Here is a 25893-nt window from a genome sequence, read left to right on the forward strand (position 1 = left end):
ACACATGTACTGCATCCAGAATATGTCCTAGTGATCTACAGGAGGAGACGCAGTGTTCCTCTGCCATTTTCTATTTATTTTTTTACCATGATTATGCTTTTTTGTATGTCTAAAGAAAATGTCTCCCACAGGAGACTAATAAGAAACCTTATCCTTAATATTGACCATCAAGGAATCCAAAGTGACGCAAAACCTACTTTAAAAAGGCGCTCACGCCAAACTTATTTTACGCACTGATCGTATAAAACCAAGAGGAGAAACAATGACATCCTTTATAAACCAAAGCAGGACCTGTAATTTATTATTAATGCAGCAATCACAAATGTCAACACTCGAGGCAGTGTTTCAACAGAAACGAGATTAACTGATTTATGAGCGTCCGCAGCAGCAGAGCAGTTTTTTGTTCATACTGCGTCACAGAAGGCAGGGCTGATCATCCCGGGTGTAACAGCAGCAGAGAAACTGTCAGCACATAACTGATCATTCACAGCCCCGACGACTGTTGATCACACCCTCCAGAACATTAGCAACTTTTGACTGATTATTGACGTATCTGACTGTGAAGGAAAAGCCTCGGTATTGTAGTCTTAAAATTACCAGAAAATACAGCAAACTGTTCCAAATGAATTGAATGAAAAATAAGCTGATGGAACAGAATTCTGAGTCCTGTTAAAATAATCGGTACTAGGGATCAGTTCCAGAAGGCACGTCTCACTGAACAGAGCTACATGTGAACGAGCTCAGTGCAGCTGCCTCTGCCTAATGACTGTCTTTTTAGGGAGAAATCAGGCCATTTCCACCACAAAGCAATGTTGTTTCAGGTCACCACGAAATGACAGCGGGAAGAAAATATGAGAACATTCCGTCTAACAAAAGGAGATGTTCTATTTGTCCTAGTTTTTATTGTTTACAAATGCAGCCCGGCGAAACCAAGTCAAAATTTTTCGAGGAGGGAGTTAAACACACTGTCCAGCTTTTTCCATACTCAAAATATCATAACATGTGACATGCAACATGAAAAGACCTTTGATAACAAGGCAGAACAAATGTAGTTGCTACATTTTTCACTTTTAATATCTCCACAAGTCAAGTCAGAGAGAGAAGGTACCGAGTCACTGACACTTCAGTGCTGTATCAGACTGGAACTGTTCTATAGTTTGTGGAATGTCTGGTATTCAATGGCATTCTAGTCTATTCTGTTCTATTCTAATTAGCCGCCACTCAAGTATAAACAAATTAAACGCAAAAACCTTTGTTTCCCGTTTTTCTCACCTCTGGCTCACCCTTTACACTAATGCGCCATACTCCCGATCGCTGGTAGGTGGCAGTAATGCACATTGCTGTGAAGAAGATCCATGCAGATGCTAACGACAGAATTTTCTTCTGATCTTCTAACTTCTTCTTCAGTTCTTCGAGCCTTTTTATTTATTCATTCAAGTATCTGGTAACAAAAAAAGTGATTAATTTATGATAAATTCTTTCTAAACGTTCCAACGAATTTGGCTAATTTTCCTTTACGTCGCACCACCAACTGTTTTCCGTCCTATTCTGTCTGACTTCTCTATGTTCTTTTCAAGGTGTTCTTGGTTCCTTCGCTCCTTCATATTTATTCCGTCCTAGAGCTGACTACCCTGCAAACAGATGAGGCCACACATTATTCCAGGACATTTAGAGTCATATTCATTCATCACCATGTTGCACGGCGATGACTATTAAACACTTTGATTTAGTCGCTCCTGAAAAACGCTGTCCATTTACTGCCTTTCCCCCCGACACTTCCACGATAATAAATTGAACAAAATTCATTTAGGGAGAGTTGCTGCTACAAAAGTCAGACATTTGTTTTCATTTTCCTTCGTCTCTGGAACCGGACTGACGCGGGGCCTTTGCCGAGGACAGTAGACCGCTGACGTATTCGCCCGAGTCTCACCCGTTGTGTAAGGCCCCCTCAAACATCCAGGCATTTATCAACGTGTATCTCTCAAACTGGCATCCAGGCATTTATCAACGTGTATCTCTTTTCACCTGGGGCAGAGAAAGAAATTTACCCAGTGACACCCCGCAAACTGTTCTGCTCACATGAAATATTTCCCTGTGGATGTGTTATAAACTACAAAACCTGCGGCTGCCTGACACATTCATCTCTCTGTCTGTTCGCTCCATTTGTTTTTGGCTTTACTTTCATTTCTCTCCACTCCCTCTCTCTGTCACGTGAATTTCAGTTCTCCCCCTCTTCCCCCCCACCCCCTCACCTCATTTCACCCCCTTATTTTGTCTTTTATGTGTTTCTCCTCTCTGTGCTCCTTCCTCGCCCGTTCGCCCGGCCTGATCCAAGGCTATTTGTCTGCCTTTAATGATTATCTTTGATTCTCTCCTTCTCCATCTCCGAGCCTCTCATCTCGTGTTGTTCTCGCTCAAAGTGTAGCCTCGCTCCGTTCCAAGATCACGCCGACTGTTTGAAGCCTAAATAACGTGCCGTTTTAAATTGAATATAAATAAATGCCTCGTTTTTGTGAGCGTATCTGGATCTTCTGCAGGAACAAGTGCATTCGCTTTAATGTTTCTATCTGCTGCAGGGCCAAACAGCTGAGAGGAGAAGAGACCTGCTTTTTTAATAGGCTTTACAGTTTTCGTTTCTCGTCTCTCTCTCATCCTTGAACATCAAAAGCGTCGCAACAACAACAAGGTCCAATTAGGACAGCAAAACAGCTTTATGGGCACAAAGCAAGATGATTGTGCTTAATCCTATGCCTGGAGCATGTGTACAGTGTTGTGTATATCACATTTCCATTACAGCTGATACTGTGTACTCGGCTTACTGAGTATACAATATAGTGTAAAAGCGTTCACCGTTAAAAGCGGTCAACTGAAGTGAGGTTTAAGAATCTGCAAAAATTACAAAATAAATGTGGCGCATAAATAAATTAGCCGCGTTTTGTGATTTTGTTTTTTTGCAGGCACCGGCTTGGCTCAACGTTTTCTGGGATAAACAACAGTTTGGATGTAATTTGTTTCCACCTCAACCCGACGCTTGCCTCCAGGCCTTTGTAATGTGGAGCCAATGAGAGAAATGCAGATGATGAATATAGATAGCTACTTAGCTCTGACTGTAGGGCTCCGCTGGTGCGCTCGGTTATGACAGCGCTGACGCACAGGACCTGAACTAAATTAATGTGACAGTCAAAATTAGGTGGCTGTTTTTCACCTCCTGCACAATCAGGGATTTAATACTTAGTTATTAAACTTCTGAGTCCAACTTTTGGCTATTTTGGCTGTTATAAATGCCAAAAAGAAAGTTGGATAAATATACAGTGATTGAGTGGTGCAGGAGATGGAGCTAGAAGGCTGAGGGGGAGAAGGGGGAAGGCACACGGAGGCTGATCCCTAACGATGGCGAGGAAAAGAAAATAAGTCAAAAACTGAGAGAAACAATTAGCGGCCATGTCATGATTCCAACGCAGATTGAAGTTCCCAGCTCTTTGTTCGACCTTCTATCTCCTAATTGTTCCTGTTGTTGGCATGAATTGATGGTGATTGTGTTCAGCTGCACATTCTGTTTTCCGACAGTGTCTAATACTTGAGTCATATTAACACTTGGGGCTGGGGGATTTGCAAACACAACAGATTAGTCATTTCTCTCTACACATTTGTGGCACTAATTAAACCCTTCAGGAACTATTTCCTGCTTGATAAAAACGTGCTTTTCAAACATTTTAACGGGGCTGCAACTCCACGAAGGCCTCACCGATTTATAAGTTCTAACGTCTTTTACTTTTAAATTACCGTCGGCGTTATGCCAGGGGCACCATTTGTCACAAAAACAGGTCTGAGAACTCAGAGTTTTGCTTTGTGACCTCGGTAGGAATAAGACATTGTTGCTCTCTGGAGGACGGACAGAGGGAAGATGAAGAACTTCAATTATAAACCAAATAAAAACTGCTGTTTGGGAAAGAAAGACACAGGTGACATTTCTTGGCTCTGACGTTGTAGTCTGACAGAAGGTTGAGGAAGAAGAATCTTACAGTGGAAATAACGCAATGGCTGTTTTGATGTGTTATTTGACTCCGTGCAAGCAGAGATGTGTGAGTATGTCTATGTAAATAATACATGATGTGCAGGAGCCCTGTGCCCACACAAGCATCAGGTCAGTGAGTCATGGTCCTCATGCCACGGACTCTTCATCTTCATTTATATAAAGATGCCAAAAAAAAAAAAAAGTCAAAGCAGAGTAAACAGGTTTACCACATTCTGTTATTTTGCCGTTCTAAAATCGACACTTTTTGACGTCGAGGATAATATTTGAAGTAACAGGTTGCACGGTGGTGTAGTGGTTTTACCCTGGGTTTCCCCTTGAAGTGATCAGATGTCCTAACGTGACTGCAGCAGTGAATGTAACTGTTGGTGGTTGTGTGGCTGTCAGGATATTGCAGTTGGAGGTACATGAATAAATAATGACTTTACACATAAATACCTGGGAGTACAAGTACTGCATTACTTCTCATGGAGGGAAGTAATGGAGGTTCAGTATGAATGCACGTGTTTTTATATAGATGTATATGTATGTGGGTGTGAATATATGTATATTATATGTTTAAATGTATATATATATATGCATATATTTACTATATATACATATACATACATACTGTATATAAAATGTAACTTTCTACATGGTCCTCTCTGCCAAATGTACAGAAAGTGAGCAGAGCTTTTGCACCGATAGAGCACTTCATTGACGACGCTAACACATTAACACTGTTGTATTAACGAACAAATGAACACACAAAATATCAAACTGAGAAGAGACATTAGCATACTGAGCTAATGTCTTCAGGTGTTTCTTTAAACTGCTTATATCGTAGCAGACGAAATCTTACAGTATGTATTGAGACTGTATTGAGTTTTGGAATAAAATATTTAGACCAATACCAGTACTGGTACTGGTACTGGTACTGGTACTGGTACTGGTACTGGTACTGGTGGATTCCTAATATTTTCCCATCGTCTTTTCCTCATATGGCATTGATTCCAAAACCAGAGACTTTACTGTGAATGTGTCAAACTTTTGTTCCATCCAATCAATGGAGCTGTGATTAATTTTTTAGATGAATTTAATTTTCCTAAGAGGACACACCACGCTGATGAAATCCAATCTCCCAGCAGCTCGTCCAGCTAATCCCTCCTACATACAGTGTGTGATAACTGATCGCTGTGGATCGGTGTTTGTCCCAGGGTTAAATGTCGAGCAGACGCTCAGGAAGCAACACATACAGTCAGTGTCATTTACAGTTGTCTCACTTCCTCTTTGAATCCGGTCGAGTCTAAACAACCGGTTGAATTACGTAGATTGTTGATGTCCTGCTGGTCCGTCCCCTGCTAACGTGTGCGAGTGTGTGTGTGTGTGTGTTTACAAAAGGCATCCAGTGTCAATCTAGTTAACGGTGAGAACAATGGCAAAGCCGACACCACGTCCAAGAGGAAGGTGACCGGGGTTTTTCTTCTCCTCATTGATTCCCTTTTCAATAATCACTCTTCATCTGTTCATCCTTCTGCTCCGCTTCACTTCCTCCACTGTGAATTCATTCCTTTTTATCCCCTCTCCCCTCCTCGTGTCTCACCCACCAGGTCCCTGATGCCCCTCGTCCTTCCTCTTTGTACCCCTCCTCCCCCCTGTCGTCTCCAGATGATGACGGATCAATAGCAGAGGGTTCTTTCTTTATTCTCTTTTTTCATAATGGGATCATGGCCAGCAGGGGGCTCTGCATGCGTTGGCTAATAAAGACACAGAGAAGTGTCTTATGTGGTTTGAACAGCAGTAGATATTGATATTGACTCCTATTGATTTTCCTAATAGACATGTTCTTGTCTGTCCCTGTGGACTCAATGCAAAGTGCTGCGTGTCGACAGACCGCTGTCACACAGCACGGCGATGGTTCGTATGTGTGTGCATGGAGATAACCCCCTAAATGCTAACAGTTAGAATCTAAACCTAGAACTTGATTTATTTAGTCATATAAACCCTTTTTAAAATGTTTTTTGTCTTCATCTCTTACAGTTCTTCTACAATTGTCATATTCTCGTTCTTCCGCCCTGTCTTGCTGTGCAGCTCGCCCACTCTCTCAGCTTTTCATGATCCACTTTTTCCCTTTCCTTTCACTCTGCATCACAGTCTAATCTCCTGCTGGAAGCTTTTCTTCTGTGTTTCCTCCTCCTCCTCCTCCTCCTTCTCTTCATCCTCCTGTTTCTTTAATACCAAATATTTTTCTCTCTTTGTCTCAGCTGCCTTCCATCCAGACTTTCCTACTTTTTCCTGACTGCCTCCGTCTGGGCTTCTCCTAGTTCTCCTCAGTGATACGTCTTCAGGTTGGAGAGCAGTATTTTACATTCAAACACACATACCCCCCAACAAGTTCAACAAGCAGACCTTGAAATTATAACCAGCAGAAAGATCTCGGTCAGAATGTAGAAACAGGCCAGTCAGACAGGAGGCAGATGGAGACGGATGGAAGTGTAAGAAACGGACGAGACTGGACTGAAACAACGGGAACAAGACGGTGATCCGTATGCTGAGATTTATAGGCAGAGACGTGGAGATAGTGGTGTCTTGGCATAGGTTGTACGCCTGCGGAGACAAATTCACAGATTGATGATGTGCAGGGAGATGGATAGATGTGGTTTAAGGCTAAAGTACGGTGCAGTGACTGGAATACGGTGAAATCACTTTGATGGGCATTAAATTCCTGTAGGCACATAAATAAAAAAATCCCATTCTCCTGCGTGAGATTTTTGCATGTGAGATAAATGTTCAGCGTCGCGTACGTGAGCATATGTCTGTGTAGGAGAGGAGGCAGGAAAACATTAACTCAGTCTGCTGCCAATTCTGTCTCTGCTTCTTTTAAAACAATGGGAACCCACACACACTTTACAGCAGATTTCAGACTTTTACTGAAACATTATCTTTTCAGCCTAATCCTTCTGTAAGGCTTCACTAAATCAGTGCCACTGTTGCTACATTTATTTTGAATCATGAATCGACACAGTGGCAGGGACATGAACAGAGATGACACGCTGTGTCTTTAAGATGAAAGGCTCCAAATGAAATGAAACCCTGAAGAATTATGCATATCATATTTTTTTCCTGTTTCATCATGAAATAGTAAAGTGACGCAGTCTTTTACCGAAACGTTTGAAAAGAAATTCAAATGTGTTCATACAGTACGTACAGCTGGTCCTCGGTTAACGTAAAAAATGATTAAGGTCTCGTCCCTGATTCCGTCGAGGAACACGGTTCTGTGCTACAGCTCTTTTACAGTAACTCACACTGAAACAGCTGTAAGCAAGTCCCTGTTTGGCTGTATATAGCACAGAGCACCATTGTTTGGTGTTACTTCAGATCTCAGACCTCAACACAATAATCTGATTGAACTCTATGAAAACAGACATTTACGCAGTGACGTGCGGTGCTTTATTGTCTTTTTTCCTCTAAATGACACAAAGGTCAGGAAATAGCAATGAAGACGACAAACGGCTCATTAAAAGAAACAATTACTGACATTTCCCTCAGTCATTTTTCACTCACCTCCTTTTGTAACCAGTGAGCCCCTAGAGGGCGACTCATTATCACACATCATTACTTCAACTATGTTTATGGTAAAAAAAAAAAAAGAAAGGAAAAAAAAAATCTTAATGAGCAGCAGTTTTGTATGAGGAGTTACTCTGATCTCTAAATCAAACTCAAACGAGTGTCAGTGTGTGATGGTCATTACAAAAAAACAAACAGGTATTACAGAAAAAATATTTCTTTTTTTAAAACTAAATACTACAGTACAAGCAGCTAGAACAAAAAATCTGATGTGACATCACATGCATTGTGATTGTTGAAAAAATATTGAAAATGGAAAATAATAAAAATTCAAAAGTAATGATACAAGTTACTAAAGGCAAAATGAAATTATTATTGACATCAGAGGACATGTGTGGGTTTATGTGCAGGAAGTGAGCCCCGAGCCGAGAGTTTGAGACCCCATATTTGAACCAACAGCAATTGATGTTTGTTTCTAGCAAAGTTGGTCGAAAACAAAACTTTTCTTGCAGAGTGAAGCTAAATCCACCATTCTGCAGCTCCTCCACCAAATATATTCAAACAGATTTTCTGGTGAAATACAGTTGCACTTATTTTTGCATTTTAGGTCATCGTACCCTGAAGGCATTAATAATCCCAGCACTCATTCCACTTTTACTGTACACGCCCGTTAATGCGCAACATAAAATTGCAGCTCCTGTAAGTTCCACATTCCGAGCACGCACGGCTCACTTCGTGGTGTGGAACCGCTCCTCCAATTTGTCTTATTGTGCTTTGAGCATGTCAGACCTTAGACCTTGTTTGTATTGACCAGGCTGTAATTAAACTGTGATTTCATCTGCTCTGTGTGTGTGTGTGTGTGTGTGTGTGTGTACACACCCCTCCTGCATTATTATCTAAAACTGACACTTGCCTGAGTGACTCCCAGCATCTCATTCATTTCATCCTCTGCCTAATCCTGCTTTTAATCACTGCCTCTCTCTTCTCTTCCATCCTCCACTTTTAAGCCGTTCCTCACATTTTCCTCCCTTGATTTTTTTCATCCTTATTCTCATCTCTGCCTCCACAAATGCTCTCTCTCTCTCTCTTTCTGTTAGTCTGTACATGGGGGGGTGTTCTGGCTGAATGAACAGAAATGATGGATGGAGCCAGTGGAGGTGTTGCTGGACTGAAGTGGCCTCTACATGAGCAGAACATGATGTCGAGAGAAAGAGAGGGAGACAGGGTGAGGGGGGGGGGGAACAGAAGCAAATGTTTTCCTCCACGCCAGGAGAAAACAGATGCATTTAGGCGTGAAGATGGAACAGGGTTCATGATGTGTGATGCGCTCCGTTGTGTGTTCGTTTTTCTCCAGGAGTGATTCATGGAGTGTTATCATCTCCAAATCAATGGGTCTACACTGACAATAATTTATAATTTAGCGAATCAACATCCGGCAATTTCACACAGCGTTACTGACGCTCTGGTTGGAGTTGGGTGACTGAGAGCCCTTTTAAAAAATGAAAGACAGAAATTTGGGGGAGGAAAGAGGACAGAGAGACACAGAGAGTGAGAGGAAGAGAAAAAGGGAGAGAGAGAGAGAGAGAGAGAGAGATGGATAAAAGAGGAGGAGCATTGTGGTGGAAAAATAACTGGGAAAACATTAGATGATAGAAAGAAGGTTTGTGTGGAAGGCAGCCGCTGAGTGACGAGGAGGAGGGAGAGAGAGAGAGAGAGGGGGGGAGAGAGAGAGAGAGAGAGAGAGGAAGAAAGCCAAAGGGGGTGAGGGAGTGTGTGCAGGCACATGTTGTAGACGTCCAAATGTGAAGAGAGAGGGAGACAGAGACACAGACTTCATCGTCCAGACGTGCCTGTTTCCACAACGACAAACATGGGGGCTGTGGTGGGGACGCTGACCATGCAGACCAAACAGAGGAGGCCGTCACGGGGTGAGGGAACACACACAAACCAAAACATACTCTCTCTCTCTCTCACACACCCACCCACACACACACACACACACACGTGTGCACATACACACAACTAGGCTACGATTTGAACTGTCCTCCAGTTTACACGGAGAATGGTGTGTGTGTGCGTGTGTGTGTGTGTGTGTGTGTGTGCATGTTTGAAGTTAGAAGGGAATAAAAAAAAAGAAAGAAGAAAAGAAAAAAGAGGCAAGAAGAAACGTAGGAGGGGAGGAAGGAAAAGGAGGAAAAAATCAACAAATAAATTGAAGAAGAACTCATGAAAAATAGCTACAACAGGTGGTCCCACAGGAGGGCCGGGGGCTGGAGCGGATTTCCTTCAAGTTTTCGGGTGACTGTGTTTGTGCGATTTGGTGAGTGTGTGCACGTCATGGCAGCCATGTGACTGTTGTGATTAAGCTCGTCTTTTTCTGCATCGGAGCAAACGGAGGGAACGTAAGAGGAGCGGCCGCTCACATCCACCGTCTCAGTCTGGGTCTGTGTGTGTGTGGGAGGCGGGGGGCTTCTGAGTGTGTGTGTGTGTGTGTGTGTACATGCGTAAAGTTAAATACGTGTATCCCCCTGTGTTTGTATGCGTGTGCAGAATCCAGCATCTCGGCTGGTAAACACACACATGTCAAACGTATTTGTAACTCCGCTCACACACCACTTTCCCTCCTCTCTGTTACCTTGGAAGCACGGTCACCATAGCAACAAAAGATGTCAGTTTTGGGGTGGGTGGGTGAGTGAAAGGGGCCTTGGTGGGATTGGGGGTATTCCATGAATGAGCGTGAGAGTGAGAGGGCTCTCCTCCTCCTGAAGACCTGTTGCCTCCGGTCCAAGTCTCTCGGAGCTTCTCCCCGTCCTCGTGTTGAAGCACATGTTACAGTACAAGCTGCCTGTCTGATGCATCACTGCCATTTGGTCCCACAGAGCCTGCAGCTGCCTGTGGTTAGGCTGTGATGAGCATCACCTGGGCTGGTTCTGTCACACAGACAGAATAAGGGACGGCACCACGGTAAAGTTAATGGACCGACCAATAGCCTTGAGCGCTGTGACCTGGAAGGGAAGTGTCAGGTGTGATAGCCATTGGTAATGGGTCAGTCTAAACTGTGAGGGGAGAGGAATTATTGAAGTCACCCGTCTCTCCCTAATTAACCCCCATGCTAGGGAGGATGCTAACTTAACTTAGCATTTTAGCGAGAAATATTTAAAATTCTACCTACCTACCTATCTATCTATCTATCTACCTATCTATCTATCTATCTATCTATCTATCTATCTATCTATCTATCTATCTATCTATCTATCTATCTATCTATCCCTTTTTTCTCCTCAGTGTTGAATATTTGATATTTATTATGTCGCAGTTTTTCATTCAGTTCATTTTTAACCAGATTTTAGTTTACAGATAAGGAGTTCAATGAGCAAAATAATTCTGGAGCTCATTCATTATTTAGAGTTGGCTTAATTTTTTTGTAGGCCATTCTTTTCTTTTTTTGCTCTTTTCTTTTTCACCCACTAAAAAGTTGAATATAAAGGCCTGACATTCTGGTTAGAGGAGAACATTTCTACCCACTGCTTTTACAGCCTTTCAGCAAGCTAATGAAATTCCATATGTGCTTTTTAAAAATGTAATTGTAACAAGGCCAGTCTGGCTGCTAAATGACTGTGAACAGTGAACAGGAAACTGGTGCCAGAGTTAAAATATTTCCTCAGACTGGTGCGCAGCAATTTTCTGAGTCTGACTTTTCTTTTTTTTTTTTGCCTTGATATAAAAAAAGGTTTGGGCCATTTTCCAACTAAGTGTTCATGTTTGGTTTCATCTTGTGAATGGGCTTTGTTTTTTTTCCTCCCACAGACACAAACACAAACACCTTTCCCCCGGGAGTATTAAAGAGAGAGAGGTGTAAACTCGATTCTATATTTGGTTGATGAGGCACACACGCATTGAACAAAGGTGTCAAAGTCGACTCTCCTCGTGAATCAGAAGGTGCCTTCGAAAAAATACATAGGATTCAGTCGTACGTCTGAAAGTCATTATAGGTTTTCTGTTAGTCTGTGTGTTGTTTTGCTGTGAGACAATGGTTTTTTTTTTTTACCGTTCTAATGGTAATGGGAATGAGATGGAAAAGACAGAGAGAACGACAGTAGAGCTGTGATTTTACTGGATCACACCGCCTGCATCATCGATCCTCCGGTACACACACACGTCACTCTGTTCCTGATGTGAAAAACAACTCGACTCATGTGCATCTTNNNNCTGCTGAACACTTCAGCTGTCTGTATGTGTGCACTCTCATCAGGGCTCTCTCTCTCCCTCTCCCTCTCTCACCCTCTCGACAGTGTGTTTTATTGTCTGTCAAGTGTTTCTTGTCAGATTTCCTTTGGTGGGAACTTCTCCTACCTGTTGTTGTTGTTGTTGTTGTTGTTGTTGTTCTGTAGGGGTGCAGGGGGTGGTGGCTGCTGCAATGGTCTCTGACAGTTCATCCCCCTCTTAAAGAACATATTCCGCTGGTGTTTTCTCACCCACCCCTTTTGTGCATTTTTCATTTATTCTCAGCCCTTAAATCTTTGCCTTCTAGCCTCACACTCCCAGCAGCCTCGCTGTCTCAATCTACTTCACTTCCTCTCCTCTCCTGCTGCTCCTTTTATCTTGCTCTCACTTTGCACCACCACCTTTCCACCTTATTTTCCCACATCTTTTCATCTTTCACTTTATTCTGTTGTTCCCTCTTCTTCCTGCACACACACGCACGCACACACACACGTGCATCAAAATAACCAGCACAATCTGCTCCAGGCAATCCCCATCTCAACACCTCTCTCTTTCTCATTTCTCTTTTATGCCTCTGTTCTGTCTCTCATTTGTTCCTTCCTTCCCTCCATCACCCACGCTGCCATTAGCCGGTGATGGGAGTGCTTATTAACTCGGCTTCTCGTTTTCCTCCCTCGGCAGCAAGTAAAAATACAAACCCTGTTTACAAAAAGGTTGGTAATACTTCTTCTCTTCACCCCTTGGTTTAGTGGGTTAGTGACGGGGTCTGTTGTGGGAGGTCTGCTGGGTTAAGCCTTGGCCTGGTGTGTGAAGCGAGAACCAGAAACACGTCTTAGGAACAAAGACATTTAAATGGTCAACAGACAGACGTTGGACGGCCTGGACCCTGTCCAGTCCATCTTTGGTCCACATAAAGAGGAAAACACACATGACACAGGGAAACCATGCATCTATACAAACATTCTGGGGATTGAACCAGCGATCTTCCTGTAAACGCTGTGGAGGGAAGTCTTTTAGTCCCTCCACTGTGTGGCCCCCTTACAAATGTGCAGCACAAAATAATATTGAACTTTTTCCCTAGTTTTCTCCTTAGCTCATTTGGCTCTGATTAGCATGGTAGCACGTTGACTCATGCATATTCAGCAGCATTTTTCCACCTTTTTTCACAACATAATTAGCTGCTCCTGCTAATTGAGGAACATCCCAGAATATTACATGTAAAACGTTTTTCATTCCTACATCTGTCCCCAAACAGTACTGCAGTCCTATTACAGGTGGTTGGGTTAACAGACAGAGACAGGTTTCTCTGTGACTCTTTTGCTCGTCTTCTCCCTCGTTAAATCAATTAAGAAACTACAGATTATAGCTCTTATAGCCGTCTTTTCTAGAAGCAGACTCTTAGTGAAGATGCTCATTTCATGCTGCAGTTTTCGTCCAAGAAAAATGAACTGTAGTGCACTAACAAATTAAGAATGTGCACAATGTGTGAAAAAAACGAATACTCATTTAGAAAAACAATAGTATAAAAACTGAATACTGATCTGACTGAGATTCTCCTGTACAAATAAATAAATAATTTAAAAAAAACTGCTGCTACCCTCTGGCACATGGGTTCTCACTTACAGGCTGAAGATCGGTAATCAATCATGTGAGTGTGTGTGTGTGTGTGTGTGTGTGTGTAGAAGCAAGACCCCTTGAAATTACACGTTCTCGTTGGTCTTGTTTGAGAGTCAGTGACCATGTGTAAGCAGCTGTTTGTTTTGTGGGTCATATGAAAAAAGTCAGTGGCTGTTCATACGGTGAACCAGCCGTGGGCCGACCCCCGCTCCTCTGAGGAGGATGTTAGCTGCGGAGGAACCGTGCATCTCCGAATGGGAGCTTGCGTTTCCAGAGAGAAACATGATTATGTCTGCAGATTTTGCACGGTCTTTAGTAAATAGGTCTGTAGCTGCTGGAGTCTATTTTTAAAACCTTCCTCCTGAGCTACCGCCTGTAGCTCTTGGATTTTTTTTATTTTTTTATATACTTTCTTTGAGAGCTCTCTCCTCGGTGAAGATCCAGCCAGAGCAGCCCTCCACATTAACAGCAGGACAGCAGATTAGGCTAATTCAGAATTATGCAAATGACACACTCTCTGGCAAAGAGTACAGAGTGTAATATGATGTGTAATGTGTGGCAGAGGTAGAGGAGCGGTGTGAGCGAGATTAAAAGTGGAGGAGAAGGAAGGATTTCATTGGAAAAAAAGAGAGAAAGAGACAGCGTAGAAATAGAGAGTTTAGAGTTAAGTCTTGTTTCTAGGTTGTGTGTTCACTGATGGGAGAAGACTTTGTGGTGGGAGGCAGCCTTCTCAGCCAGCAGCTCAGTCCACTGTAATAATCCAGACATGCTCAGAGAGAGAAAGGTTCAGGCTTTTGGTCACTGTCAAACTCCCCATCTTATAATAGCACGTGTAACAGATGGAGGTGAAGCTTAGGAGGTCGCCCTGCGGGTTGGTGTATTTGGGTTTTACACCTGCTGCGTTTGCAGATTCAGTCGTGCAGCATTAATCACACGGATTCCCTAAATTCTGCTCGTCAGCAATAAGGAAACTTTGTTGAACTTTTCAAGTTTTCACCAGCCACATATAACTCTCATTTCCTCAAGCGATCTTATTCTAATATTCATTGCTTTTTCTTTGTGATGTAGAATTTTGCACTTTTATGGCTCGCTGGGTGTAAGTTATAAAATACTTCATATTTGACAGCAGCTGAGTACGAAACATTTGCTCCCGGTCACAACCTGCATCTTCTCTTAGGACTCAAATGGAGTTCCTTTGAAATGTTCTAATGGGTTTGGAGAAAGAGAAAAGACAACTAACACAGAGCTACAGTAGATCTGGTCTGGCTGCAAATTGGATGTTCCTTCTAATTGTTTGTGAACTGTTGGTTTTTGAAGGTTGAACCTGATCAACCAACACACTTTACCATGATATGCAGTAATGATAAATCTGGTCAACTCCGTCAGAGAGTCTCCGTCAAATCCGTCACGTGGGAGATATATGTATTTAAAAATAGAAATACAAAGACTTTTGTAAAAAGCTGACTTTTTTCACAGCATAAGCTGCTTTGGAACAGGCATGGGTAAACTACGGCCCGGAGGCTGGATGTGGCCCGTTTGCCTTTGTAATCCGGCCCGCCAAATTTGTCCAAATTTTGTTATTCATTTTAACTTAAAGCATTTTAGCATTTTAGCCTTTACGTATGACTTTTACATGTCATTTATCTTAACGCTCCATCTATCTGCTGACCTGGCCCCCCGTCAAATCTTAAGATCAATTGTGACCCGCGAGTCAAAATGTTTGCCCACGTCTGCTTCAGAAACAGTTGGCGTTGTTCGACTTGTCTCCCTACTGGTTCTGTACATTTGTAATATGCTAACTGTACGCAGCATATTTAACTCTGAAGTTGTCCATGAATGAATGCACCTCATTTGTGCTTCATTAAAATAGACCACGTTCATCAATCTTTCATAACTCAGGCTGTAACCATTTCGTGAGATGTTAACTCCAACGCAAACAATGAATATGGCAGACTATATGTTTAAAAAATGAAAGAGATCATTTCCCCCCTTTACATTCCAATCTGAGGATTTGAATATTTAGTGGAGTTAGACTCCAAGCGGACTCATAATCCATCTGCCCGCCATTTAAATTGCCTGAATTAATGTGAAATGTGCTTAGGATAATATAAATTGCATCATATTTTTCCCTCTAATGTTTGGAATGGTGCTTTGGAATAATAAAGAGTTTACACCTGAGTGTTGATGCTTCTAATTAATCTCAGCAGGACACGATGAGGTTGACAAGTTGAAAGGAGTCAATATTCACCTAATCATCTTGAACGAGTCGTGTCTGCGCTAAGCACGTTTTAAATGTTTGCCAAATTGAATTAAATGCTTCTGTGGCTAGCAGATTTAATTTCACTCAGACCTGCTGTTTGTGCGGTAAATAAAGCAAACATGGCCGCGACAACTCTGTGGGAAACCTATGGTTACAGCAGAGCCCCCTGCTGTCTGATGGCCGGTGTGTACACTTCAGCTTCTGCAGTCACAGCTCATTTTTGCCTCCACATTAGGACATTAAATCAGTGTGAGATCCTCACAGTGAATAGTAAGTACCCTGTGTTCACTCCGTTGTGTTTTACTGCCGTGTGTATAAAGTTTGAAAACAGAGAGAAATTTTATTTGGCAAAGAAACACTCCGTTATGATTTGTGAAACATTATCCTCGTGATTGACTCCAACAGTTAAATCTGCTGTAATGAAAAGTACAACACATCTCCATTAAATGCTGCGGTGTATACTGATGTGTGTGTTGGCAGGTGCTGCCCCCTGCTGCTGTGCACGGGTTAAAGCAAGTTCCTTCCTTAAAATAGTCTCACCGTTTGCTGTTCACGGGCTAATAACTGGATCTTTTTGCTAGTTCTAGTGGCTAACTAGCTGTTTCTCTTTCTTCCATATAATTATGCTAATATTCTACTCTACTACTTTTTTCAAATTGATTTTGGTTTTCCCATCCCAATTTATATGCATATTCTGACTTTTAATTTATTTTAGGGAATTAGCATTACTCTAAGAGATTATTATCAATGGTTTAAAGTGTACTGAAAAGAAACTTGACCCATTAAACACTTTACCCTTAACTTTCTTTGTCTAATTATAACAGGAAAAAGTATGTGCTTTGTCAAATTTCGTCTGAATGTTTTACAACTGCAATCATTTAATTTTGTTATTATAACAAATGCAGATTACTTCAGCTTATATTTGTTCAACACTTGTTAATAAGTCTAAGGATGACAGGAAGAGCAACTGATGCAGAACAAACATTCATATTATCATTAATTACTGCAGTCATTAGTCTTGTAAACGACTCTAAAATACTACTTGTAGTTTTAATTGCGGTGATAAATTCAGGTTTTGCGTTTGATGTTTGATCTACTTTTTTTTCCTTGGCAGTCCAATAAACCTTACCCTGGGAATAACGAGGTTATCTTCACGGGGTTTGTAGCGCTTGGATGGGTTTAATGTTGTCTGCGACTCCTCCCTAAAATAGATTGTTGTATAAAAATCCATCAGACGGCGCAATTACTTTTTAACAGGAGCCGTTTTGACTACATGAGTGTGAATTACATTTCACTGACATTACGTGAAGGGCGACTTTGTCAAATGTGATTGTGATTTCTTTTTTTTTTGCCACTGACATTATTGATGTGTGTGTCTGTGTGGAACAGTTGAGTCGGAATGCAGTAAGAGTTACTGTATAAAGATTCTGCTTTTCTAAAGCTGCTTTTATTTTAGGTCACATTTTTTTATAGTTCATATAATTTGCTAACTTTCCAAGCTTTTATGTTTTTACCATTTTTGCCAACCATTAGCTAAGTAGCTATTTACCTCCAACATTTCGCTATTTTTGGTCTTCACATAACTCATAACTTTTTTTTTTACATTATTTAATCCAGTGCCAGGTTCACAAAAATACTTTATTGTCTAATTAGTGAAGTGAACAGTAAAGCTCATTAGGCTAACTCTTCACTCTAAATTGACCATGAATATGAGTGTGAACAGCTGTTTGTCTATGTATGAGATTGAATCTTTTCAGGGTGTATCCTGCCCTCACCCAATCACAGGGGAAGCGGGCTACAGCTGGCCCTACAATATACTGTATATGTCTGATGGCTTTAGCAGCTGACCACATGAGCATTACCCTCTGTGTCTGTACTACAAATGTCTCTAAAGGAGAAATGACATAATAAACACTCCGTTTGTAGACAGGCTACCTGCTGAAAACTCCCATGTTATTAAACAAACTGAAGTAAATCAGCTCGTGGGTTGTTCTGACTGTGTTCTGACTGTGTTCTGACTGTGTTCTGACTGTGCAGTAAGTCGTGTGAAAGGGATCGTTGAGTGAGAAAGTCACTTTGTGGACGAAGCCCCATGTTGGAGGGGGTGAACGTCCTAATGAGGACAATTAATCAGGCTCTGATTCTTTCATTGAAACACACAGTCACAAACAAACACACACACACACACACACACACAAGACACGGTCAAACTGTAGGTGAGTTGATCATGTGCTCAGGCCCGTCCCCCCAGACTCTAAAGGACACAATATGACTGAAACACAGGAGGAGGAGTGGAGTTGGTGGAGTTGCTGGGGGTGGGATGGAGAGGGAGGGTTCTGGAGGGGAACGAAGGTCACTATAAGAGAGGGATATGCCCCAGGGAGAGGAGGGAGAGAGGCAGCTGAGAGCTGATAGGAGGAGAACGCAGGACGGGTGAAAACTTTACCATCTGCAGCCGGATGGTTTGTAAAGTATGAGAGCATTTGTTCGCTCTCCTGTTTATTTCTATTAAAACAAATGTCGGAGAGTTGAAGAAGCTGCAGTAAGCAAAAGGAAAAGAGAGGTGGGCCGACGTGATAACCCCGAGGCCGGTGGGAGAGAAAGAATTAATCAAAATGGAGAGAGAGAAACAGAGTGAGAACAGCTTACAGACCATAGCCATCATTCTGCTGTGCTGTGGGGCCGTTAAAATGCTGCACCTACTGGGAGTCATCTCGGTGGAGGGTGAGTCCACATCAACCATCAGTGCAATCCAGCACTAATTGTTCTTTAATTAATTTTTAAAGGGACTTGTGTTATTTATGTGTGAATATTAGATAGACTGCTGCTCTTGTAGGAAATTAAAAAGACAAAATTTAAAAAGTGATTTAGTGATCGGTGATTTATTTAAAAACCAAACATCAGCCTTTTTAATCATCATTATTTTACAACATTATTTATAGGTTTTACTCTGACTTTTCGTAATTAATTTATCTCATTGTTTCCTCAACCCTCTTTCACAACCATTCCTGTACTGCTAAGTACTTCTTTAGTGCCAGTATTGCTGTCATGTACTGTGACAGTACTGTGTATATTATATTATATAACATTATGTATTTATTTTTCATTTGTTGTTATAGCTCATGGTTGTATAGTAATGGTAATGTTGTTACGCTGAAAGACTCATAGTTCTTCATTTACTGCGTTCGCCGTGATCAGTGATGTCTGTGCTGAAGCAGCTGATTCACAGTGTACACAGCTTCAATTGCTCATTGTGCAAATATATCGTTAGCCAATCAAATCGCAGCAACTCAATCAATTTCGCCATGTTGACACAGTGAAGGCAAATTCAAACCGAGCTTCAGAACAAGGGCAAAGAATATTTTAGTGACTCTGACCGCGGCAAGATCACTAGTGTGAGACGAGTTGGTCTGAGAAACTGCTGATCTGCTTTGATTGGTCCACACAATGTTCTTCATAGTTTACAGGGAACATCCCAGAACAATAAATAGAAGGAATAGATGTCAGGTGGGTGAATACACTTTGTTGATGGCAGAGTTCAGAGGTCAAAGACCAGACTGTTTGGAGCTGATATATTTAACGTGTGATTAGGATGGAAGAAAGTGCATGGACATCATTTTTTTGTGTCAGTATATAACAGCATACAGTGGTGATAATATGACTGGCTGCAAAAATGGAGTACAGAGTTTTGCTTTTATACGGTGCTGTACACCACTAATAACAATGTGCAGGAGATACATTTTTATAATAAATACTCTTTAATTGCATTTTCTGACCCAATCGGCAGTCCCCTTGTAGACTAGTCCTAAGTTGGCAAATCCTGCAGAAACCACACCTAGCTCCACCTTCTTTATGTCTTGACAACACTTCTTTGAGAACATGGACACATTCTGGGCCATAAGACTTTTAGAAATAAAACATCAAACATCGTTAAACGTGTCTTCTTTATATACCTTTCTTTAACATGCTGCTAATCTAAGAGGCTGCTTTGTTTGTTAACAGTGACAATAAAAATCTTTATTGAATTTAATGTGATTCTGTAGTTTTAAACAGCAAAGAAGGCACTGATGTTTGGATCCAAGTTGTCATAGAGTCATTCAGAATGTTTCCTTCAGTGGGGAAGTTCGGCATCCTAAAGGTGCTCTGCCAGGTAACATACTCACAGTACAAAGACGCCACAGTGTCAACGTTCTCAATGATTTTTGAATCCTGATCTTGACCAGCGCACGTTTGTACAGCTGTTTACAGCTGCTTCTAATGCTGAATCCAACATGGTGAGGTTTAATTTAGCAGCGAGGTGAAGCCTGATGTCTTTGTCTCGCAGTAAAAAAATGCCAACCTGGTGTCCATGATTCACTGACAGAACAGAAGTGTCGACGCACCGCTGTAATGAAGCTTTACAAAGGAGCACTAATAATCTTTCCACACACATAAAGATGTTTCTATTTCCAGGCCGTTGATGTTTCAGAGTGTGGATCACCAAGGGCAGTGTGAACCCTGCACTCTCTGACACTCAATTAAAGCAGAACAGGAGCCTCTAAAAGTATTATTGCTCAAACTTCCTGATGACGGCGCAATAATCACTTATTAGGGCTTTTGAATTAAACTGTGAATCAGACAGTTGACAGCTCTGTGGGCTGAAGCTGGGCTTGGAAGTTGAATGAAGCATTTACTTTGAAAGTCAGTTTCTGCCAATACGAAGCAAATTACACAGAAAAAAATGGGTTCTTGTTTCTTTTTATCTTTGCATCATGACAACAAGACCAGTGTTACGGTACAAACAGACACAACAGTATGAATGACTGCTGAACAGTATGTGCTGACTCAAATGAGTAGGTATATAAAAGCCTGTTAGAGACTAGGGGATGTCTTTGGGGTCTGGACAGATGCTGCTCACTATAGGCACCTGTGTGTAGAGTATATGTCCACGGTTTGTTCTCTCTTTCCTCTGCCCTCCAGCAAGGAGAATAAAGAGGTGTCCTCCTCTCCTTTGCTCTGCTCTCTGAGTCTCTAGTTTTGCAATGTAATTATCTTGGGTTTTATGCTATATTTGGCAATTTGTTCTCCTCTACATCTGCCTTCATGCCTCTCAGCAACTAGTGGGTGATTTGAGATTGAAAGACGTAATTCTTTTTTATCTTTATATCTTCAGATAAAGATGATGATGACCTGGAGATGACCATGGTGTGTCACCGACCAGAGGGCCTGGACCAGTTAGAAGCTCTAACAAACTTCAGCAAACGAGAGCTCCAAGTGCTCTACAGAGGTTTTAAGAACGTGAGTGACTGTAAAACACAGAATATGTCCTAATATATATTATACACAGTAAGACACATGATAAACACCAGGGGTCCCAATACTGAACCACCTTCAACCACCAGCAGGTGGGATTAGCCTGTTTCCTGCATATTGTTCCTTCTTCTTAATGTAACTTTGTCAAAAACATGATACAACTAAATAAAAACATTAAAGAGTAAGGGGTTATGTCGACATTTCTCTGACTGCCTCATTGGTTTTGTCTTGCATTTTTTCCCAGGAATGTCCAAGTGGTGTTGTAAATGAAGAAACCTTTAAGCAAATATATTCCCAATTCTTCCCACAGGGAGGTAAAGCAAAATCATGTCTGGTACTTGTTGTAACTGAATTCTGGTATTCAGTGATTTCACTGGGTTTACAGTTTGTTCTGTTTCCCCTGCAGATGCCAGCACTTATGCTCACTACCTTTTCAATGCATTTGACACAACCCAGAGTGGCTCCATCAAGTTTGAGGTTGATTCTGTGTTTGTTTTTTTATATTGTTGACTTGTTTTAATGAACTGGTCTAATTGTTTTTTATTTTGAATTGACTTCTTTTTTTCCCACCAGGACTTTGTAACAGCGCTGTCCACTCTGCTGAGAGGCTCCATCACTGAGAAGCTCCAGTGGACATTTAACCTCTATGACATCAACAGAGACGGATACATCAACAAAGAAGTGAGTTTCTACAGCAATACTGACACAGATACTCTGAAGGTGCTGGACATTTACTGATCCTGACCTTTTCTGTTCGTGCTCTTCTGTTCTGTCCTACAGGAGATGACAGGCATCGTCAGAGCAATATATGACATGATGGGCAAATACACTTACCCCGCCTTAAAAACAGACGCACCAAAACAACATGTTGATGCCTTCTTTCAGGTGAAGACATTTTTAACTTTTTCCTCTAGGTGGAGCTAAATCTAAAACAAAGTACATCAACACTGAGGAAAGCTTGTCAGAGATTCTGCAATATTTAGAGAAAACAATATAGACCAGGGCTGTTTTTTATCTACTGTATCAAGCAAATGTGTGACTGTTTTTAAATGTAAAACATATAAATATATATTTTACTAACTGCTAACACAATTGTATTTTATCCACAGAAAATGGACAAAAACAGAGATGGTGTGGTCACTCTGGATGAATTCATCCTGTCTTGTCAAGAGGTACTCAGAACTGCGCATGTGCAAATCTTAAATCAAATAATTTCAATATTTGCAAGTCATTGTAAAAAAGATGTTGAACGTTGTGTTTGTGTTAGCAATAAAAATGTGAAAGAAAGAGAGCTAACGCGTTACTGCCTTCGGATTATTGGCTTTTAGTGCCCTCTGGTGGCTAGTAGACTGAATTAAATGGTAATTGTTGCTTGGCTTTCCCTTCACTTGGATTCTTCATTTACCACTTCATTCTTTCCGCAGGATGAAAACATCATGAGGTCTCTACAACTCTTTGAAAATGTCATCTAGACCAGACGGAAGAAGGCGGCACTGAAACAGCTGAAACAGATGAAACACCCAAACTGAGTGAGACCAAAAGAGGAGAGAAGGCAGAACACAGAAAAAGGAAAATAACCAAGCAGAAGAAAAGGATGTTTTGTAATTGAAATAAAATAGAGCCTGTCACGTCACATGCACTGGCTGCCACAAAACCTCATTAAGTCTTGCTGTGAAAATCAGGGTTGAAAAACCGCCGGTGGTTTTGGATAAATGTCCTTCCGAACCTAGCCCTTTGATTTGACCTTTCTGTAAACAAAAAAAATTGTCTCCAGCTCTCATGTTTGTAGCCGAAGCAGTGAGAGCAGTAACACGCCCAACAATCATCACTGTAAATACTTTCAATTCCCATCAAACCGGACTGGATTTCCAGCCAAGCAGTGGGATTCACCCCAGTGCAATTCTTTTTGCATTAGAGGCTGAAAATGATGTTGTTTTCTGTGTCAATACAACAAATGTGAGCAATATTGTGAAGCATGCAAGACCGAGGCCCACAGCATATTTAACACCCAGTGAATATGTGCCATAAAAACCCCTCATTGTCTTGTTTTGGAGGTTATGTCTGGGATTGCTCTCTCGCAGCGTCACCTCATCTGTTTTACACACAGTACAGGCGCAGTCGGTGCAACGTCCGCCAGCTTCCCACCGTCTCACGTCGGCTCGTAAAAGGTCCCCACTGTGTGTTCCAGTGGTGTCAGTCAGTGTTTTAGTGTTGTAAAGACTCATGTGTACAGATTAATATTTAACTGTCGTACCTGTGATTTATTTCTTCTCACTGTCTGGAACTATTTGTGTATCTGTTTGTCTGTGTGCTGGTGCTTCTGACTGTCTTATCTATCTGTCTTTCTGTCTAATTGGATGTAACCCTAATTATTCTCACTGGAATTTTGCTGAATAAAGAGACAAATTGGAAGGTTTGCTGGCTTATAACTACAGGGGTGTGCATGCATTTAAATGTCTCTGTGTGTGGTTTCCTAATTTAATTCTTAATCTGAAATCTATTTATTTGACCATAATTGTTTTCACCTCACTCTAAGCCTGGGTGATTTGATCATGTTTCTGCCGCAGAGAAGAAAGTTTTCTGTTCAATCATGTCTGATGAAAATACAGCTCAAATCAACCTTTCACTGTGAGGGTCAGAGACAGAAGGCAGGCGGTGGAGAACTGGAGTGAAAACAAGTGAGTCAGAAATTAAAGAATTAAAAGAAAAAGAGTTGATAATCATAAAAAGACCTTTTCACTGATTCTGAAGGAATGGAAGCCATGTTTGGGAAGAGAGCCATTGTTTAACAGTTGGAGCAGGTCACAAACACCTTTATCAGTGATTTTGTGTCAATGATGTTGTCATGCGTGTCCACTCACTGTGCTGCCAGACGTGAAATAAAATTCCTCTCTGGGATCAAATGCGTTGCAAATATATATAATATAACCTGCTGAAGAGATAAACTGACGGACAGGAAGACAAACAGATAGACAGGCACGTGAACACATACAGAGACATGAAGACGACTGTCAGAATGAAACCATGTGTGTATAGAAAATATTGTAAAAAGATTTCATTATATTTATCAATAAACTTTTCAACAAAAATCCACCCATTTCTTCTATTTGTCATTTCTCAAACTTTTGTTTATTTTATCATTATTATTATTATAATTATTGTGTGTGAAAAACTTAGAGTTTTTTCGTTGCATCATCAAGGTCAGGAGCAGGAATCACAATAACAGTTTTCTGTACTGTTGTTTACACATTTACATTTAAAGTACAAAAAAAGAAAAAAACAAACAGGAAACATTTGTTATGCTGCTCCTCCATTCAGACAGATACAGCCCACAAATGAAGCGGGTGATTATGTGCATATGAAAAAACATAACCACCAACGATGAACATGCATCACTGCCTTTATTACAGCCTGTCGTCTATGTGGAGTGAATATTCCCAAATGCACGGCTGGAGCATCACTGTGCGTGACTGTGGGGTTTCATACATCTGTGTGCAAGATATGCAGGTAAGAAAACGGTGTCATTTAAACAGATTTTAAATTATAGAAGTGAACATTATTAATTCAGGTGCTCCAGAACAGCGTTATTTAAATATTCAAGCCAAAAGGACCTGGACTTTACACATGTTTTTGTTAGAATCATGTTATATATTTTTATCAATTATATTATGACTGGTTGATATGGTGTAAAACCTTATGAAAATATTACAATTTCTCCATTTTCAGATTAAGTTAAAAAACATTAGTTGTTTAATAAAAAACAAATACTTTTCTACTTATTTTTCTGGGTTCAATAAATTAGTGATTTCTTTCCAGTTTGATCTGGTTCTGCGATCAAGCAAATCCATCCATGTGACCCTTTTTTTGAGTCCTGACCCACAATTTGAGATCTTTTGGAAAATGTGATATGTCTGTTTAAAATGGGGGATGATGTCCAAATAAAAGAAAAGATGATTTATTTATAATTCTGTCACGTTGGGTTTTTTTCTTTCTTTCTTTTAGGTCTTCTTCACGTTCTTCCTCTGGCTTATTCTGAGCAGAACAAGTCCAAACAGACGAAGACGACCACAAGGTGACGTGATATTTTACTTTAGAAGACAACTTCCGGTAAAGCTCCTCTGTTTGTTCTCAAAGACTCACAGTTTCCAAAGACAGAAGTCGCAGATTTAGTCTATAAAAGTTCACCTCTCTTAACCTTCCAACTCTGGACCAAGTTATGTTCAGTTCAGTTCCATGTTTTGTTACAGTGTTTTTCTCCATTTTGTGGAACCATTACGGGTTCCCCTGTCCTCGGGTTGGTCTCATTGACTTTTGTCATTTGATAACAAAAAAAAAAAAGAAAGTTATTAATTTCAGCGTGGATTTTTCAGTCCCTGTCACTCTCTCTCCTCGGCCCAGGGTTGGAGGTTCTGCAGGGCGTACAGGGAGGAGTTATGGGCGCACAGTGGATCCGACACCGCTGATTCGCCGAGGGACTTCTGAAGGGCGGACTGCTGCAGCTGCAGGATGAGACGATTGGCCTGTTGACGCTCCGCCTCCCGCTCCTCGGCTGTCTGTCTCCTGTAAGTAGACGGAGAGAGGATTTTTATTAAGAATAAATTCACCATTCATCAATTATTGATAGACAAAAACGAAGATTATAAACAGTATCAGGAGTAGATTGACGTGGGAAGAGTCACACGAAGAGTCTCCAAGACAAGGAAATATTAACGAATAAAATAAAATTATTTTTACGAAGCGAACGAATCGACACAATTAAAGAGACGTTTGTTTTATGTTTTATGTTTATTTAAATTAAATTATAGAAATGATATAATTACAAAGAAATATTCAAAATGTCAATTTAAAATCTATTGCGAAAGTAATGAAATAATTCTGCAGTTTTTTTGTGTGTTTTTCCCCCCACATCCAATTAAAT

General features: G+C 41.1%; 2 protein-coding genes across 4 annotated transcripts in view; one reads left to right on the forward strand and one right to left on the reverse strand.

The window, feature by feature from the left end:
- Positions 1-24068, forward strand: part of kcnip1a (Kv channel interacting protein 1 a) — a 26831-nt gene extending 2763 nt beyond the window's left edge. Inside the window, exons 1-8 of one of the 3 annotated variants that reach the window (XM_017039232.2) lie at positions 9055-9510; positions 20836-20960; positions 21220-21289; positions 21382-21452; positions 21549-21656; positions 21756-21860; positions 22085-22147; positions 22400-22477. In XM_017039232.2, the coding sequence (XP_016894721.1) occupies positions 9453-9510; positions 20836-20960; positions 21220-21289; positions 21382-21452; positions 21549-21656; positions 21756-21860; positions 22085-22147; positions 22400-22447 (648 nt within the window). In that variant the 5' untranslated portion in view covers positions 9055-9452 and the 3' untranslated portion in view covers positions 22448-22477. Of the gene's footprint in view, positions 1-9054; positions 9511-18040; positions 18408-20835; positions 20961-21219; positions 21290-21381; positions 21453-21548; positions 21657-21755; positions 21861-22084; positions 22148-22399 lie in introns of those variants that run through there. The other 2 variants (XM_017039230.2, XM_008327011.3) reach the window with 2 other exon arrangements.
- The window catches only part of tlx3a (T cell leukemia homeobox 3a), a 5105-nt gene continuing 2254 nt past the window's right edge, over positions 23043-25893 (reverse strand). Inside the window, exon 3 of the mRNA XM_008327012.3 lies at positions 23043-25535. Coding sequence (XP_008325234.1) covers positions 25352-25535 — 184 coding nt within the window. The 3' untranslated portion in view covers positions 23043-25351. The remainder of the gene's footprint in view (positions 25536-25893) is intronic.

This window comes from Cynoglossus semilaevis, chromosome 15 (genome assembly GCF_000523025.1).
Source record: "Cynoglossus semilaevis isolate Cse_v1.0 chromosome 15, Cse_v1.0, whole genome shotgun sequence".
Lineage (NCBI taxonomy): Eukaryota > Metazoa > Chordata > Actinopteri > Pleuronectiformes > Cynoglossidae > Cynoglossus > Cynoglossus semilaevis.